The sequence below is a fragment of the Protobothrops mucrosquamatus genome, unplaced genomic scaffold (assembly GCF_001527695.2).
Source record: "Protobothrops mucrosquamatus isolate PMUCROS unplaced genomic scaffold, P.Mucros_1.0 scaffold2409, whole genome shotgun sequence".
Classification (NCBI taxonomy): Eukaryota; Metazoa; Chordata; class Lepidosauria; order Squamata; family Viperidae; genus Protobothrops; species Protobothrops mucrosquamatus.
In genome coordinates this window covers 76209-96396 of record NW_015388481.1, presented here as the reverse complement: position 1 = coordinate 96396, position 20188 = coordinate 76209, and the positions used below count along the sequence as shown (strand labels likewise).

Below are 20188 nucleotides of genomic sequence, written 5' to 3'. Positions count from 1 at the left end.
TAGTTTAGTTTTCTGAGCCAGTACGTCCTATGTCAGTCAATGGCTTCGCTCGCGTCAAGACTGGAATCTGGGTCCAGGACGGGCGTGGCAACTTTGGCTGACTTAATCTGATTGGGCAGGAATACAGTCTACTACCCATGGGTGGATCCTCCATCTCCGTGCTGAGAAAAGGCGTTCAGGTAAGACAACGCCCCTTCCCAGCTTTTTCTTTGTTCTGTATATACCACACAGTTGTCTTTCTACACATTACATTTTTATGTTATTTAGACATACTGAAATAAAAGTCTAAATGCAATTGCGTTATAATAGAAATAAATGCAATTCTATTTCTTCTTGTTCTGCCTTTTCATGCATTTACTTTAAAACAATGTTATTTTCATTGGAAGTACAAAATAATGGACCTGTATAAAAGTATAAAGAAGCTTTAACATTTGTTTTCTCTTAGATTATTGTTTTCAAAAGTCAAATTGGAATTACTCTGCAGGGGCCCTGATGAGGCACTCCTTACTTGTAAACACATGTTGCAGATCTGGAAGTCTTGTTACAATCTTACTAATCCCAGGTAAGAATTATGGATTCAGTAATGTGAATTATGGATCATCTGATAAACAAAATAATACATAGTTTTAAAAATTATAAAATGTAGTTTATTATGAGATGTTCAATTGTTCCATTTTTTTCAGTATTGATTTTATTTTAACATATGGTACTTAGTATTGCTTTCTTCATTTTAATTGGAAAAATCTGAATCATTGAGCTAGATTAATATTTTAAAATATGTATTTTTGTAAATGTTTGTTTTAAGTGATGAAGATAAGCATTGTTAGAATATCTATAAAGAATCTTGTGGAAAAATTTAAGAGAAATTCCATCTTTCTCCATCTTACTGGCTAGAAATTACGGGAATTATAATGCCACCACATTTGGGGCATCCAGTTGGGGAATACTAGATTAAGATACAGCAGATTTATCCACAGGCATAAGTAAATTTACTATGCACTATAACTGCCCATCAAGGTAACAATAATGGAAGCTTGGTGCAATTACAGAGATTACTCAGTACATTAAAGACGATCTTCTTGTAAAGATTGAAAGATTCAGATGGATTCCTGGCTGCTTTGCAGATTTTACTGGCAATTGATAGACAGCTCGGCTGAGGCTTTCATGAATCTCTGGAATTCAGAGATGAATCAGGCTATAGATTAGAGCTCTACTGTGGGTTCTTGGTTTACTGAGGAACTTCTGGCAATGAAAAGGGAGATTCAGTGAACTTGGAGAATAGAGGTCACTAGTATTAATAGAAGGGACTGCAATAGCTATGGTTAATGCCTATGTACCTAATTTAGATTCTCCTATTATGTTTTGAGAACATTTTAAATATTAGAATGGGTGTATTTATGATAAAAGTGGTAATAGATTTCAATGAACTTAATAGAAATACACCATTATGAAAAAAAACCTATCATTACTGAGGGAAATTTATATGGAAGAATAGGATTTTATAGATACTAAGAAATGAGTGGAATAAAGAATTAGAGGCTCCTATCTTGTCTAGACAATGGGAAAGTGACTTAATTTTTATATCAAGAGCATCAATGGACCTTAAACTTCAACTTACACACAAAAGATAATAACTTAGAATTTATTGGAGTCCTCTATATTTAATGTAAAAGATCTGTCTAAGACAGCATTCTGTTGGAGCTGTAATAAGGATAATATTTTGTTAAAACACATGTTTTCACCATGTCCTATACTTAATTTTGGGAGAAAGTAGTGAATTATGACTGTGTGACAAACATTTAAAATTTTGAAGAATGATATTCTCTTGAATTACATACCTATTACATGGAATATGACAATTGGGCAACATATCTGCATTATCTTTGCCCTTACTATATCCAAAAGACTGATATTACAACATTGGAAAGATAAACATATGGCACCATTCATTCAATAGCTTGATTATGCTTACCATCTATGAGCAGATTGCCTGTAGAACTAGTTGAAATTTGTAAATTGATTGACATGACAATCCCATAAAACTTGCATTACACAATAAAAGACTTCCTCATTAATGGATCATCACTCATGTTTTAAACATAGGAAACCAAGTCAATGTCATTTACTAAATGCTTTGTGCACTAGAGCAGCTAAGTTGTTACTAAGGGTAACTGAGCTACCCTTTTTACGGGGACATGCTGTAGGTATGAAAAGGAAGATCTGCCCAGAACAAACTCCCTTTTATACCTTAGGGAACTCAGTTGTGGATGTCATTAGACAATAAAAATTATTTATATAGCAACAGCCTTCTTATTTTATTGTAACCATTTTATATATTATGTTTCACCAAATATAAGACCCACCATGAAAATAAGCCCTAGTCTGATTTTGGGGGGGTGGGCCTAATATAAGCCCTACCCCAAAAATAAGCCTGGGGTGGGCGTGGCCCCACAAGCAGCGGCGAACACACAGAGGCGGGGGGGAGGCAGGTGATCCGGACGTACCATGCACTTTTCATCCAGAGGACGAGATAGAACCTTCGTCTGCTTGCCAATGGGGCACTTGGAAACCAAGGGATTCACTCCGTTTCCAACCGCCCCATTTGCAAGAAAGACAAAACTTCCAGTCTCCGTCATTTCTCCATCCAGGCGAAAAGTGTTTGGGCGCCCCATAGGTGCCCAAATACTTTTTGCCTAGAGGGAGACTGGAAGTTTCATCTGCTTGCAAATGGGGCTGTTGGAAACGGAGTGAATGCCTTGGTTTTCAAGCGCCCCACTTGCGAGCAGACGAAGTTTCCAGTCTCGCTCTGGGCAAAATGTGTTTGGGCACTTGGGGCAGTTCCACTCCCTCTCCCACCTGCCTCGCCTTGTGGCAGCGGCATGGCACGACAGGTTATGCAGCCTGTGGCCACGAGCAGCCACAGAACCGGGCCAGTGGCCTGCTGGATGGGGCTGTTGGTGCAGCTGCCACAAGGCGAGGCAATTTCAGGGGAAAAAACAAGACATCCTTCGAAAGTAAGACCTACTGCCTCTTTTGAAAGCAAATAAGACTGGGTCTTATTTTTTAGGAAAACACAGTACCAGGTTTACAAAAAACACAGAATGGACTTTGTTTGAAACAGGTCTAACATATGTTTCTGGCTAATAATATCACTTCCTTCTTATCACTCATGTAAGGAATATCAAATTAGAAGAAGTAAGGCAAACAGATCGCCCTGCACCATGCAGCCACGTATCCAAAAGAGACGAATAACTTTTAGCTTCATTATTTTCATTATTAATATTGGGCACATGTAACGAGCTAATTAATGCAGCAGTTTCTAGGAAATGTGTGCTGATTAATGAAATACTTATTGCTTGATGAAAGGTTCCGTCCTGTTTCCTGTGGATTATTGTAATTGCATCATTCATTGGACATGGAATTAGGTGTCCAGCAATCCTACTTCAGTGTCTTGCAGAGTGTGTTTTATACCATTTTTATAGCAGCTGAACAAAGAAGGGAAGTAGTTTTATTCTCTACATAGAAGACATTACTTGAAAATGGATTTAGAAGTTTCACTAAGAGGAAATTGCCAGGATGAAAAATTAGGATGTCCTTTTACAATTTAAAGCAGGCATGAAGAAACTAGAATTTGTCCTACTTTTATCATTTGTTAGTAGCATTGTTGCTGCATTTGCAGCACTAAGTAGCCTTGCTTTCCTATAGAAAAGTGTGTGTTAACAGTCAAATAAAAACAATGCATTTTATAATGGCTGAATTTTAACTACTTCAGAAGTCTCAGAAACTGAAAGGTAAATATGTAAAAGACAATGTAGTTTCAAATCCTTTCCAAGCAGCCTAGCTACACATACACATATAATATACACGTACACAAAGGTATGATGTCTCTTGTAGTGATTTAAAGTGCATTATTTCCTACAGTGATTCTGGACGTGGCAGCAGTTTATTGGACAGAGCCATTGCTGACAGGCGACAGCTTAACACAATCACTCTCCCAGATTTCAGTGATCCTGAAACAGGTGAATATTAATTCTGTTGTAAACAAAGTGTCAGACACAATATCTGTTTTCTATTATATATCTTTGCAAGGGTGTAAACAGTTACATTTTAAATTCAGTTTTTGACATACATTCTTAGAAGAAACAATCTATTTGAGTATATCAGTTTACTTGTTCGTCACTTTTAAAGTCCCATTTAAATCTCTTTAGGTTATCTGGATGATAAATTTCACTTTGAAGCAAAATTGTTGCTATAAAGTCATTTAATTTCAGAGTCTGTCAGCAAAGGCTTGGTAGGATGCAAAACTGAAATACTGTTGTTATTAAATGCCTCTTGGCCAAATCCATTGTGACAGTTTCTGTATTCCAGATAGGGATTTTGGCAGGATCACACTTCCAAGTTTCATTCTTCTTATAACCCTAACCCTATGTATACTATATTATTTGCTTTTGCAGCTCTCCATTCTTTGAAGATTTTATTTTTTCATATTGTTTGTGTTTGGCTTAAGAATTTGTTCTTTCAATGTAATAATTTATTTGCCATAGGTTTAGGAATTAATCTCTCTACCCACATAAATATAAATGATAGAAATAGTAATATTATAAGGAATAGAAGATGAACCCTTAGATTTCAAAAATAAAATTACTTTCTGTATTTCTTTGAATACATAAACACACACATACACATACACACGCATACATACATATAGTCCTTGACTTATCACTGCACTTGGGATCATATTTCTGATCATAATTTGATATAATCCTAAATTGAGGTACCCACATGATTGGACCTAATTTTATCACATTTTTTGCAGTGGTGATTAAGTGAATCACCACAATCATTAAGCAAACACTGTAGTCATAAGTGTGAACCCATTCTTCTGAATAGGCTGTGTGTCTGTGTCTCTGTCTGTCTGTCTGTCTGTCTATCTGTCTCATTTATTGGCCGCCCATCTTACCTTAGAGCAACTGATAAAAAAAAAAATCACAAATCACAATCACCTGGCTGTAATTGTTTGTAAAAGCAAGACACTGAGCATCTGAAATGCAGAGCGCAGAGGATTGGAAGTAGGTGGCAGTTTTATGCTGGTTCACTGTGTAATCTGGGATCCTCCTAGATTCGTGATTCCTTCTTGTAGATCAGGTGACAATTGTGGCTATGAGGGCCTTTGCATAGCTTTGTATTGTGCTTCACTTGTACTCATCCCCAGATTAGGAAGCTCTGCTCAGAGTCACTCATGCCTTAGTCATGTCCTGATTGGACTACGTAATACTGTCCAAGTAGTGCTGTCCTTAAGGAGTATCCAGAAGCTTCAGCTGATGCAGAATGCAATGGCCCAGGTAGTTATGTGCCCTTCCCAAAAAAGCATATAGTATACCACTGCTCCCAGGCTGCATTAGTTGCCAGTTTACTTCTGGTCTAATTCTCACCTTTAAAGCCCTTCTTGATGTGGGACCAGGTTATCTCAGGGACGGCCTGTTCCCGATTACATGTGCTCTTGCCATCAGATTTAATAAAGTAGATATGCTGTGGGTTTATCTGTTGGGATCTTTGCTTGGTGGCTCCCTGATGCCAGACCTTCTCTGCCATGGTGCCTGCCTTATGGATCATTCTTCTTCTCCCCCCCCCCCTTTGAAGTGGAGTTAGCTTCATCCCCATTGATGTTCAGGAGGTCCCTTAAGACCTGGCTTTGTTACCAGACCCAGGGAATTGATGAAAGCTTAATTCATTGTTGTATGTCACCCAGAATCACTTTTTATGAGTTGGGAAACTATACAAATTTGAAAGACAGCTACATAGGTAGACTGATAAAATAACTACTAATGCTCTGTATCTATGTCAGGGGTGTCAAACTCAATTTCATTGAGGGCCGCATCAGCATTGTGGTTGCCCTCGGGGGGCCAGGTGGGTGCAGCCTACTGGGTGGGCGTGGATGGAGTGGGTGTGGCCTACTGGGTGGGCATGGCCAGCTCTACATCGTTCGCGTCAAGGGTGCCTGTGGGGGCCTGGGCAGGAGTGGGACAGATCTGAGGGTGTCTGGCAGAAGGGGGTGGGACTGGGGCAAGCGCCAAGGCATAGTCCATTTCTTCATTCCTCACAAAGGGTGACACCTCCCCAGCATGCACCCAGGGGGCGGGGCCGACACAGCAGGGGCTGGTCCCTCGCTATTTCTAGACGGCCTTGTGGAGCTAAGACTGAATGCGTTTCAGCATAGATGGCACCACAAAATTGTACATTGGCTCCCGGCCGGCCTGGGCCAGGGCCAAGGCAGAGGGGGCCGTTCCCTCACTGTTTCCAGAATGGCTTCGCGGGCCACATGAAACCACTTCGCGGGCCGCATCCGGCCCCCGGGCCTTGTGTTTGACATGTCTGATCTATGTGATAGCCATGAGTTCTACTCTCTATTTCATTGAGGTGGTTTGAATGTTGTCATGCATGTCTCAAGAAAATTTAGGAACTAACTTAGGAACTCAGGGATATTTACCCCAATTTTTGTAAATGCTGTGACATACACATAGATGTATAGAAGATAAGCCTTGAAATAAGACACTTCATTACCTTTTTATACTAAATTTTGTATCAAAAAGATTTGAAGTATTAGATTATGTCTAAATATTGTTACAAGATGGTTCAAAATATGGATTTTTTGTTTCACAAGTTAATTCTAAATTGTTAGAGTAAAATATAGAATGTCGCATATTTGGGTATGTTTTATTTTGAAAGTTTGATTTCCAAGGGATTTGATGCAGGATCATACAAATAGCCTTTCAGATATATATTGAGCTGTCTCTCTATATATATGTATATATGACCCTTTGTGCATTTACGTCTTCAAAATTGTTCCAGTGAATTTTTAATCCGTTACAGTTCTGAAAGGAGCCAATTTTATCTAATAATAGCATTCATTTTATTAGTACAAGGATCTTTAATCTTTTGTAGAATGGTAAACATTTTCATATTTTGAGAACATATTGTGGGTATTCTTATAAAGTGATTGCTGTTGTTGTTTCTCATTATCTCTAGCCCTCATTCCTTCAGCCTAATTCTTACTATATTTGTTTATTGAGGATTTTTTCCTGAAAAGATGGGCATACTTCTAAACTGCCTATTGGTTTGCAATCTCTTTTGGTTATTTTTGAATAAAGCTTTTTCAACACATTGGGAGCATAAAGGCACTCTCATTTTGTTTTGCAGCATGTCTGCTGCAAATTTGTTATTTTTTTTAAAGTAAAATCCCATGTGAGGTAGGGAGCTGGGTTGGCACCAGTTGGAATATCAATAAACTCTGTAGATTATAGAAGGACACAGCTTGATTCAGTTTATCTAGATAATTAAACTGATTAACATTTATATTTTATTATGTACAGTAAAATTACTGGAATGATACTATTTCACAGACAGTTGTTGCATTAAGAAATAAAAGGTGGCTGCAAATAATGGTGATGTTAGTCTATAGCAGGGCTTTTCAACCGGTAGTACGGGTACCACCAATGGTACTTTGCCACCTGGCACGTCGTATGCGAAGTGGTAGCGGGGTGGAGAGGAATGAGTTGAAGTGGCGGCAGCACCGCACAAGCCTGAGGGAGAGACAGCTAGAGCTGCAGGGCTGTCGGGGCTCTGCAGAGGCGCCAGGATCAGCACTGGGTTCCAGCTGATTGGTGCTTCCAGGAGAGGAGAAGGATATAAAAGGAGGTGGCTTTGGCGGGAAAGGGCCAACAAAGGGCTGCGAGCGCCCAGCATTGCTGCTGACCATCCCTGCTGACTGCCAAGAAAGGAAAAGTGCTTCCCTTTCCCCCGGCTCAACGCCTTCTCCGTGTATCCCCAGAGGCGGGGGGATTGCTGGCTCCAGAGCTCCCCGTGGATCTAAGGCTGAGCGCATTCCAGCTTTGATGGTCCCCACTGGTAGATCAGCACCACGCCTGCTCACTGATCTCGCCTCGAAGCCACCAGGCTTCCCTTTCATTGGGACCGCCCCTGCCTGCATGGGACAGTTATAGCTGGCGGCAACATGACTACCGGCAGCACTGGCAATCTCTCCCCCTCCTGTCATCCCTTCCTGAGCGTGGAGAAAGGAAAGAGAAGCAGGGGAGGAAGGAAGGAAGGAAGGAAGGAAGGAAGGAAGGAAGGAAGGAAGGAAGGAAGGAAGGAAGGAAGGAAGGAAGGAAGGAAGGAAGGAAAAAGTCATGGAAGGAGGGAGGGAACTTGGTTAGAAAGGCAACTTGGTTGGAAATGACCCAGTTCGAAGGAGGGCTGTCAGAGCTGAGCAAAGCCCAGGATCACCAGGAGCAGTTACAGCTGACCAGCGCTTCTGCAGGGCTATGGGGGCTGGGCAGAAGCCCAGGATTGGCACGCACTTCTGCAGGGTTGCAGGGGCAAGACAGAAGCCCCAGGATCAGTGCTTCCGGTGCACACGAAAGAGAAAAGGAGGGGGGAGAGAGGAGAGGCTATAAAAGGAGGTTTTGGCAGGAGAGGAAGAGAAAAAAAAAATGGGGGAAAGATAAGAGGACTGCAAAAGATAGACTGAGAAGCACAGCCTTGAGGGGAATCAGCTGGAGGTGCACGGAAGACAAAAGGGGGAGAAGAGAGGAGAGGCTATAAAAGGAGGGGAGAGAAAGGATATAAAAGAAGGGAGGAAAGAAGAGAGGATATAAAAGAAGGGGAGATAAGAGCATGTAAAAGAAGAGAGAAGATGGTATAAGAAGGGGGAGAGAAGAGAGATATAAAAGGGGGGAGAAGAGAGAATATAAAGGGAGAGAAGAGGATATAAAAGGGGGGAGAGAAATTTGTTAAATGAGTTTTGCCCCATTTTATGACTTTTCTTGCCACAGTTGTTAAGTGAATAACTGCAGTTGTTAAATTAGTAAAATGGTTGTTAAGTGAATCTGGTTTCCCCACTGACTTTGCTTGTCAGAAGGTTGCAAAAGGCGATCACATGACTCTGGGACAATGTGACCATCATAAATATGAATCGGTTGCCAAGCATCCGAATGTAAATCACATGACCCTGGGGATGCTGCAGCGGTCATAAGTGTGAAAAATGGTCATAAGTCACTTTTTCCAGTGCCGTTGTAACTTTGAACAGTCACTAAGCAAACTGTTGTAAGTCAAGGACTACCTATACTTATTCACTTTTTTCTGTTTGTTTTTTTTTGTCAAGATTTGACACCTTGCTAGGCAACTGGTGGTACTCGAATATTGCCATATTCTAAAAGTGGTACAGTCAGTGAAAAGGTTGAAAAGCCCTGGTCTATAGCTTCTGCAAATTACCATTAGACAGGGAGGATCTTGGTGGTATGTACTTAATGAATCCAGATTTTTCATCCATTCATATATTAACTATGAAAAGTTTCCCAAATACTTTTGCAGTGTAAGGTTTGGATACTTTGTTCTCAGTGGACTTGGTCTCTTTATTAGTAACTTTCGTTGCTATTATTATTTTTGTACTGTAACCTGGCATGTTATACCACTTCTGTATTTTAACTCTTACAAGAAGAAGGAAGTATAAAATGCTAAGAGACCTGAATGAATTGTCTGGCATATAAGCCTCTGTTAATAAATAAATACTGGCACAAATAAATTGGGGAAGATGTTCAACCATAACATCTGAATTAAAAGAAAATGTTAGGGTTGCTTAAAGATAATAGCATTGTCTGGTTTATTTATTTATTTGCTTAACTGCTTTTTTGTTGTTGTTGGATTAAAACAGAAAAACTAGTTTAGATTGATATTGTGCAGAATCACAAACAGGAGTTTTTGAGAAAAGGTTAGTGAAATAAATGGAATATCAACAAAAATGCTTTACTGGCTAATATAGTATTATCTTGTTCTTTAGTAGAGCTATAAAATAGTTTTATTATGTTTGCTGTCAGTGAAATATAATAGTAATTTTAAAAACCTTGCAGACAGTTATCCAGCGAGAAAGAGATGCATTAACTTCTAGAATGAATGTGTACTTCTATCTCACATTAAATAGCATAGCTAAGAAGTATTTTCAATAGCATTTGTCTTGCTAGAGTAAATTGGTTTGGGTTTTTTTCCTTGCTTGCTTTCATCAAAACATAGTTTTAATTTTGTCTCTGACTTTCCATAATTCTGTAATAATAGTATTTTCTGTGTGGAAATGATTCCATCTCCATTTAATAATAGCTAAATAGGTCTATACATTTTTTTTCTTTCCTGGCCTCCATTAATTTATCCATTCATATTTTATTTTTGGCATTTTCTTTATAATTTTTCTCTTTCACTTTTTAGCTTCTGATTCCTCTACATCTTCACCTCTATCAAGGACAGAATCTCTCCTCCATCTGTTTATGTCTCCTCAGTCTCCTCATTCACCTCCCAAAACTGATTCCTTTGTCTGGCCCCATGCAACCAATCCATCTTGTGACCACGTTCCTGAGCCCTGCGAACCTTCATTCTGTAAACAGCTTTCCTCTTTCTGATGATAGGTGCTAGCTTGCTCTGTGGGTGCTTCTGATAATCTCTGTAACTGCTAAGCACAAATTGCACTGAAATTTGCAATTTGGTATAAGCACAACCTATGGATCACATATTTGACTTTTTTATTTTTAAAGCCTTATCACTGAGGCATTTGAGAGCATTACGTGGATTCAACTAGATCAGAGGTGTCAAACTGCCGGCCCACGGGCCGGATGCATCATAGCAAAACCACACCCACCCTATTGCCGGCAATGGAAAAAAAGTCACGTCACGTCACGTGACATTGCAAGTTTGACACCCCTGAACTAGATAGCCTCTTAAATTGGCTTCCCCATCTAGCAGCTAGGAAGGCTTTACTTTAAAGAATCCACTAGGGGGCTCCATTGTCTTCTTGACAAGATAGAGCAAGTGTTGGCGTAATAAGCTATTGCTCTGGCCAGTGGCACCTGCTAGCGCAGCATTTCCAACCATCTGTTTTATTAGGGTTCGTTCTCAGATTTAATGGCATGCAACAAGAGAAATTGTTGTGCCCATTCCTGAAAACACTGCATCTAATTCCAACTGATAGACCTGAGGGCCATTTTGTTAATTAAAAGCTTAGATGGAAAGACAAAATATTTGTGCTGTGACTCAGAACATGCAAACTATAAATATGGAAAAGCTCCTTTATTAGGGATTAAGATTTAAGGGATGCACCACATCAAAAACCCAGGTTGCTACAATGGGAAGCAAGTTTTAAATCTGGTTGTTCCAAATGTGTCGGTTTTGTTTGACGTAATTGGCAGAGAGAGGCAGCATTGTTTCATCGATTTTTTTATGCTGCATCTTTTCATAAAGTGGAGTATCTCCTGCATGATTAGGAACACAGAGGTTTTCATTAAATTGCTTTTAGATGCTACATTTTCAGTAGCTTTACTATTTGATAGTTTCTTGTTTGAAATAATAAAATTGATTGAAACAATTTAAATATAATTGGCAATAATTTTCATTCCTAGACATTTCTTCCATGTTATCCTAGCATGATTTGAGGATGAACTATTTAAATTGATTTAATCTATTCATTTGACTAAAGATACATGAACAAATCATCTCTAGGATAGAAATAAATGACAGAGGTTAATAAATGGGTAGCTGATGTATATAAATCATGTTGTTGGATTCTTTTTCAAATGAACTTTGAAATATTAGTTTTTGTGCATTTATATTAATGCTTTTTCTATTCCCATTTGCCTGTTTAGGGCTATTCATACATTTTGTTCATGCATTTTCTTCACTAAAATACTTCGCAGTTCTAAGAATTGCAAGCTGCATTACATATAAGAAAATGATAAACTGATATGGAAGAATTCTAACAATTCCCCTTAAGTCTGCAAGTCCAGAAATAAAGTATCATACCTGTAAGAATACTATGCAGCCAATTTTCAACATGCTGATTTCTCACAAGCAGCAGTAGTTATTGTGTTTGGTTTTTAAATGGGGAAGCATTGAAAAAGAGGGTTTCAGATTCTCCTCTCTAATCTAAAATGGTATAGTTCAGAATATTGTTATAATCTGTAATTAGAGAGCTATTTTTTCTAAAGGATAAGCATCAGAACCAAGCTTCAGTGGACAAGCAATTATGTGTAAGAATTAATTAAATTAAGAGTGTAAATTGAACCTTTCTGGGATTATTTTTCTCCTGAAAGCTAAAGAAATTAAATTTGCTTATATTTCAACAAACACTAATGACTAAGAAATTTAGTAGATAGTGTCATTTTAAAAAAATTGAATATGTAGATGTAAATGCTTCAAATCTGAATTGTTTTGAATTAAAAAAAGCCATTTTGAGTTATAAACAGTGCTTTTAAGTTTAAAATGAACTGTTCTATGTTTTAAATAGTTTTGACCCATTTAGAAGTGAATTTCCATAAGTGCAAAATAATTGTTTTGAATTCAGATGTCTTGCATATCACTATCGGACACCAAAACATTATTATAAATTGCAGTCCAGGTAGGTTGAAATATTTTAATTTAGGGTAGCCTATAATTCAAGGTCCTCCTGGAATAATAATAATAATAAAAAGAAACACTAACATAGAAGTGAGCTGTGAATTATCCAGCTCCTATGAAATTCTCAGTAATCATTTGAACTCCCTGAAAAATGCCCTTTTAGGGTTAAATATCTATTCTCCTTGTTAGATTCTGCCTTGACCTGAAAGTAACAGAATAACAGAGTTGGAAGGGTCCTTGGAGGTCTTCTAGTCCAACCCCCTGCTCAGGCAGGAAACCCTACATCATTTCAGAAAAATGGTGTCCAGTCTCTTTTTTAAAAACTTCCAGTGTTGGAGCATTCACCGCTTCTGGAGGCAGGTTGTTCCACTGATTAATTGTTCTAACTGTCAGGAATTTTCTCCTTAGTTCTAGGTTTTTTCTCTCCTTGATCATGAGGTTTGTGTAGCAGAATAGAGTTTTCCCTTTAAGTTCAGATGAATAAAAATGTTCCAAGTCCTCTCTAGCTTTCTGAAAAACGTGTTTATTGTTTCTCTATGTTGCGCTTGTACAGTATGTTAATGTGGCCTGAAAGCAGGTTAATAAATTAAATACTTCAATATCATTATTAAAATTTTATCTGATTTGAAGTCCATATGTGCAATGTTCAAAATTCTTGGAAAAAACAAGAAAACTGGCTTACAGTTTGAAGGTTATCAGAAGTGTAATTGCATTTGTGTAATTCTATTTTATAGCTGTTATTTTTTGTGATTTTAATTTATGGTTTGATTTGTTGTTTAAAGGCAACCCTCCAGATGCTTACTTTCATGGTTTTTTCTCCCTTTTTTCAGTTTGTAAGTAGCATTTACTATATAGGTCTATTCTTAAATTTCTAAAGATTTTGTAGTAACACTCTCCCTTCACCACAGAATGTAAATGTTGTCCATTCGCCATGGAAGTTGACATTGTGCAAAGCAAGGCTGCTGCTCTAGACCCTTTCAAGTTACCCTGAAGCTGTAATCCTATGAGATCTGAATGCACTTATCTAGTCACTTGATTTCAGTTATTCAAGAGGCAGTATTAATTTCTGGAGGGCTCCAAACAAATACATTTTGGAAAAAGGAGTTAATCCTTGGATATTCATGAATGTACTTTATAAGCAGCCATATTTATGTATCATTGCAGTGACTTTTCCAGCTCAGTTGGAAGTTGAATTACATTCTAGCTCCTTGGCTAACAAGAAAAAATGAAGCTAATCGAGAAAAAAACCTGAGTTCAAAATTTAAAAAATATAATAGGAAAATTATTTTTGTTTGATACTTAAGAGTGATCTGAAATCTTTATTCTATTATTATTTATTAGCTATCTTTGACTTTTCCTGATCCTATTAGTTGAATACATTGAGTTAGATTTTTCTTAATTGTTGAGTTTCATGTAACAATTTCATGGACAGAATAATATTAATAATTAATAGAACAGAAAGACAAGTTTCACTTCTGTTAGACACATTTCCCCAAAAATCCAGAAGTATTTTTATATATTGGGAATGAGAGATGAATTGTACAGTTGAAATAAAGTCATGTCAGATTTATCCATAAATACATATGTCTATTTTATCTAGTACTGCAGAAGATACTGTCTCTTAGTCTAGACAGTGATTTGCTTGCACTGGCATACAGATCTCTGCATGCTCCACATTTTGCTGTTTCTACATGCTTTGAAGCCTGCTTTTTCTTTCTGTTTTAATTTATGTGCATGTGAATTTTAATACGTTTTTACATTGCATGGTTTTGCTTAATTCCAATTCTTTTCATCTTTTTAACTAAGACATCATTATCATGACATTTAATTGAAAATTAACTTTTCATCTTATAGCAAGGAAGGAAAGAGTCTCTGGAAATAGTGATCAACTCATTTTAAAATAATGTTATTTCTCATAATCCATCAAGGACAGGGGCACAGTAGAACTGAAACCGTTCTCCTTTTTTTCTTCTACTTAACTTTTCAAAAACAAAACTTATTGTCTGCCCAAGTGCTCACAATTTCAGTATCCACCTTTTCACAGTGACAAGCTGCCGTATTCCTTCTTCAAATTATGACAGATTCTTGTTTAATTAAAGGAATTTAAAATAGGCCATTCATTCTGATGCATGGCCATATCCAAGACAATGCAATGATAGCTCAGTAACAGTAATAATTCCTCAAATAGACATAAGATAAAATGCTAAATAATGCCCAAGTACTATCTTCTCCAACTTTTTCTTCATATCTGTGTTAAGGTCTGAACAGAATAGAAGTTTAGAGATTTGACATACCTCAAGGTATGTTGGATTTCCATAAATTTCCATCCAACCATTGTTTGCATGAAGCCAATATTAGTAAAGACTGGTTATTTAACCTCTATTCAAGATGCAAAACACCGTACTATATATAAATATATGCATCCAGGTACACCAGACTGTCTGGATTATATAATCAGTCCTTAATTGGTTCCATTCTGATTTTTCCTCTTTCATTACTACAACTCTAAGAGAGGCCAGAAAAAAATGTTTGTTTTCTTGTGTGTTTAGGAGCAAACTTGTAGGTTCTTCATAGGACTTCTGGCTTACCAGCTATGTTTAAACATGCACATTTTCATTTGTAAAATTTGTATAGATCTGCTAATTGGGCCAAATTTATATACATGGTGATCAAAAATAAAAGAATAGTATAGTATTGAAATAACAATAGATGTGCTATGTTTCAAGAATGTGTGATTACAATGTTAGAGAAATTGAGATTATACAATATACCAGTGTAAATTGTAAACATAATACTCCTGGTTTTTAAACAGTTGGTAATGAGTTGGGATAGTATATTTGAGAATCTTTAGAACAAATATTCCCATCTTCCTACCCTTTCTTGCCTTAATTGTATTAAGCATTATAACAATACCTATGTGAAGAAGGCTAACTAGGATTTAATTAATAAGTTTGAACCTGGTCATGAGGAAATCTGATTACTTGAATTAATATTGGTACTAGTATAATATTCAAATGCTGTTGAGCAGGATGAATATGTCATTCTTTCTCATTCTCCTTTTCCAGTGATCCCTTTTTCAATATTTCTGTTCAATATATATATGAAAAGCCTAAAATACATAGTAACTAAGCTCCAAAGTGCTTAAGTGGAAAGCGGATGCTCCCTGCACACCTAAGTGGCTTTCAAAGGCCCAGAGACCTTCCAAAATACCATGCACTAAGGGGGCAGCTTGTGGCAACTCACCACGGATGTGGATGCAACTGTACAGTTTAAGCCCTATCTCCCTTTTTATATATATTATAATGTAGGGCATCTACTTTTTATATGTGTTGTAATGGAAGGCATGTAAAGGAAGGAATGCAACCACTATTTTGCCTTTTTTTTAATGCCCCCTTTGCATGGACCCCCTTATTAGCTAGAAAGGACTTGAGTAAAACAAGATGATCAGGTCCTGAGAAATACGCCATGTAAGTACAAGTTTTGAATTAAAGCTATTGAACATATGTGAGAAGTCCTCCCTGAGTGCCTATCTGTAAGATTAATCCTGACCACATTTATTCAAGTCAGTTCTGTTAAAATAAATGTTGCTGACTTTCAGATATATTTGTGTAAGATCCAGATGTAGGAGTGTGAAATATATATTTAAAAACCTGAAAGGAATACATGAAGTATAGATGAAATTCCTCCAGTATCTCTGCTTCAGTCTTGAATATTACAGACCTCTTCTACCTTAACCAACTGTATAGCAAACAGAAACTGAATGAATAATGTTTTCCCCTATTGAATATAAGGAACAGTTTCAGCTGTATATTGTTAAAAAGACAAAAATCAAGAGCACTGTCATGACTGATTGTATGACTCAGACAAAAAAGTCAATAGCTTCAACCAGACATGTTCATCTGTGGTGTCTAAGAAATCTTATCTGTAAACATATACCATTACCTTGTGAAGAAAAAAGGTAGATTTAGTTTCAGAATTCTCATCAAGAGAACCAGAGAAGGTGATAAGATTGTCATAGCTCAACAAAGAAGGAATTTATCTTTGTCTTCTTCTTACAAATATTTCGCTTTTCACTTAAATTCTTTGGCAACCTAAGCTTTTTTGGAATGTGCCTATGTGCTGTACTTGTAGAATCTATTTAATAAGTGCCATGAACATTTAAAAAAATGTAAATGTTGCATAATTAGAAACTGCAGCAAAAACTGTTATATTCTACATGCGTAGTGATAGCTGATGACAATTTGGCACCATCTTGTGCACTGAAATTTGATTAGTCATTTTAAAAACCTGACAAATGGTAACAAATGAGGCGATATCAAGATCTAATAGCTCTGAATCTGCTTTTTTATATACTCCAGATCACTTTGGATTAAGTGTCCATTTTGTGTACTTTTCTAACTGCTAGTGTTGTTGATAGGAGAACTTTTATAATTTATGCAGGTGGTTCTCAACCTTTCCTTCACTAAGGACCCCCTTTAAATACCTTTTGTGGCCACAGACCATGGCCACAGGCCAGGAAGACTTAACTCAAGATTTAAATCATAACATTTCTTCAAGCCTTCGCGGACCCCCTGTGACGACATTGCGGCCCCCAGGGGTCTGCAGACCACAGGTTGATTTATGCCGTTCAATTTCTGTTAAGGGAAATGTTGAGGCTACTCTCCATGTAATACGTTGTTGTTTTTTCCACTCTTAATATACGCTTCAAATTATCCCTTTTGGGTAAAAAAAAAAATCACAAAGACTTGCATTAAAGAGCAAGTAAACAAAATTATCACATAGTGTTATTGCACTCCCTCTGGGCCTTAGCATTTGTGTACTCACAAATCTACTCACTTCTACTTGACAGCTAAAACCTTTTGTATTTCCCAATGGCTGCTCCAGTCTCATTTGTCACTTCCACTAGTAGCCTTTTAACACAGGTTCACCAACACTAACCTCCTAACGAAGTTTTAAAAAAATGTCTTACACGTGCCCCGAAGTATAGATTTTGGGGATTTATAAATTATTTTACATTACACAGAATTAAAATGAAGAATTTAGACACCTGCATGTGAGAGCTTGCATCTTTTTCCCCCTTTCTCTTGAAATCATTTATTTGTCATTCCTTTCATAGGTTCGGTCCATGCGACATCAATAGCAGCCTCTAGAGTGGAGCAGGCACTATCAGAGGTGGCTTCATCTTTGCAGAGTAGTACTCCAAAGCAGGGTCCTCTGCATCCTTGGATGACATTGGCTCAGATCTGGCTTCATGCAGGTAATGGGGACTGAGCGGTTGTTTCTTCTTACCCATTAGCCCCAGGAGATGCTTTGCTGCATTCAGCAGGCCAGAATGTTTTATTGGATGTCAGCATATAAACGCTGCTTAGAAGGATGCTTTTTTCAGAATGTGGCATTTTGATTCGTTTGAAGGCCAGAACACAGCAATGCTTAATTTATGAAAACTGTGGATTAGAAGAAGGGAGCATTTACTATTTAACAAGCTTGTCAGAAGGTTGCCTCTCCCTGCTTTTTTTCCCCAGCCGCTGGACAGAAGATGTTAAGGCATGGAAATGTAAGATGTCACACTGCAAATTAGGTGTGACATTATTTTCATGAACTTTAAAATGGCATTACTCAAGAAATATGTAGTCGGGACAAAAAGCAGCAGCTTTGGTGGAAAAGATAAATGCCACCTGAAAAATATATATTTTTAAAGTGCTTTCTCAAAATGCATCAAATGATAAAAATAACTAAAAATAGTTTTGGGAGAATTTTTGGGGAGGATATATATGTTTTATGTGAATAAATTAGTATTTTAATTGAGAATTTTAGGAAGTATTTCTGGTCATACTTTAATGCTTGGCTAATTTAGGTTTATATAGATTTGATTACTGCAGACAGGAAAAAAATGTTCTGTCCCATAAGAAATAGCTATGTACATTCAGGAGTTCCAATAGTCTAATTTTAAAAAATGCTATTTTTGATGTAGTATGTTATAAATGATATGTAATACTAGTAAGGTAATATATGTCCACTTTCTAAAAAGAACATTGTGTAGGGAAACAAAAGCAATCCCTGATTAACAATTGGAACTGGTGTGGCAATAGATGATTAATCAGGTATCTGCTCTGTTTCAGGCAGCCCACCTATGCATGTTTACATTAGGCAGTTCACCTTGAGTTAATGTGACATAATGGACTTTGTGAAGCTAGGTAAGCCCCCATTAGTCCACTTCAGTCCACTTCAGATAATAATGTTATTTCAAGGATTAGGGGAGCATTTATACTTGTTTGAAGGATAATATATATTATTATATTATATTATATTATATTATATTATATTACATTACATTACATTACATTACATTACATTACATTACATTACATTACACTACACTACACTACACTACACTACACTACACTACACTACACTACACTACACTATAAAATAGTGTACAGAGGAAGATGCTTAATCCTAAATCTGAATTAGAATTTGAAGGAAGATAGTTTAATCCCAAATCAGAACTTGGAAATTGTAAATACAGGTAGTCCTCAGCTTATGACCACAACTGAGCGCAAAATTTCCATTGTTAAACTAATTTTGCCCCAATTTACAACCTTTCTTGCCATAGTTGCTAAGTGAATCACTGCAGTTGTTAAGTTAGTAAAACGGTTCTTAAGTGACTTACTAAACGAATGGTTGTAAGTTTGACAACTACCTGTATCAAATTGATTGATTGATTGATTGATTGATTTAGGAGATTACCATGGGTGCTAAGTTATATAACAGTTACTGATGCTGGTCAAATATAAACATTTTATATCATTTTGTATTTATGTATACAAGCTAGGCAAAAAGGTGAAACCTACTTATTTTATAAGGAAATCTCTGAGACCTAGAAGGACCATGAGCATTTGGTAATTGGACCTCTCATCTTTTCCCTATCTTAAATCCTGGCTTCCAGTGTCAAATACTATGCAACACTTCTGTTTTTAAATACGTCCAGAGTGACAGGGTGTATAGTATTCCTTCCACCCCTGTGACAGCAAACATATTTATGCCTTTCCTGTGGTTGCTGGGCATAGCTAATTATTTCTGAGAAGCTAAATGTATTGTCCTAGTAGTACAAGCAATCCAGAATGCTTGATGAATTCTTCATGTGGAATAGCCATTTTATGCATCTGTAATCTTGGAGGCTTGAATCTTATTTCAAGCCCAAGGAAAAGATGTTTAGCCAAAGGAAATATTTGTGTGTGAAGTTTGTATCCTGCCTTTAACTTAAAGATGTTTTACAAAGTTTAAAAACATAAAAACAGAATAGAGACATCAATAAAAGATTCTGTTAAATATATTGTATATTTAAAATGGATGTAGCAAGTATGGACCAGCTTTTGCTGAAATTAAAATAGTTTGCTAACTAGTGGCTGGAACAACTTCAAAAAGAAAACTAGATGTACTTTTCTGACAAGGGTAACCGAGAATTCATGGACTTCAACTCCCAGAATTCCTCTCCCTTTCCCCTCAGCATGGCTGGCTCAGGAATTCTGGGAGTTGAAGTCCACGAGTCATAAAAGAGCCAAGGTTGACTACCCCTGCACAAGAACCTGGATCTTTGTGCTCCCAGTCCAACATCTTAATTTCGGTTGGCAGATCAGAAAGAAGGCTTTTGCCAAACTCCTAATAACAGGATGGTTTGTGTGGAAAACTGCAGTCTAGTCAGTGAAAACCAACCTTTGAATTACATCCAGAAATAGATTTGTAAACGGTGACATTT

The 20188-nt window shown here is 37.2% G+C and overlaps 1 protein-coding gene across 1 annotated transcript in view; it reads left to right on the top strand.

The window, feature by feature from the left end:
- Positions 1-20188, top strand: part of LOC107295587 (tetratricopeptide repeat protein 7B-like) — a 79318-nt gene that overhangs the window by 28536 nt on the left and 30594 nt on the right. The window contains 2 exon segments of the mRNA XM_015824901.1: positions 3922-4019; positions 17549-17689. Coding sequence (XP_015680387.1) covers positions 3922-4019; positions 17549-17689 — 239 coding nt within the window.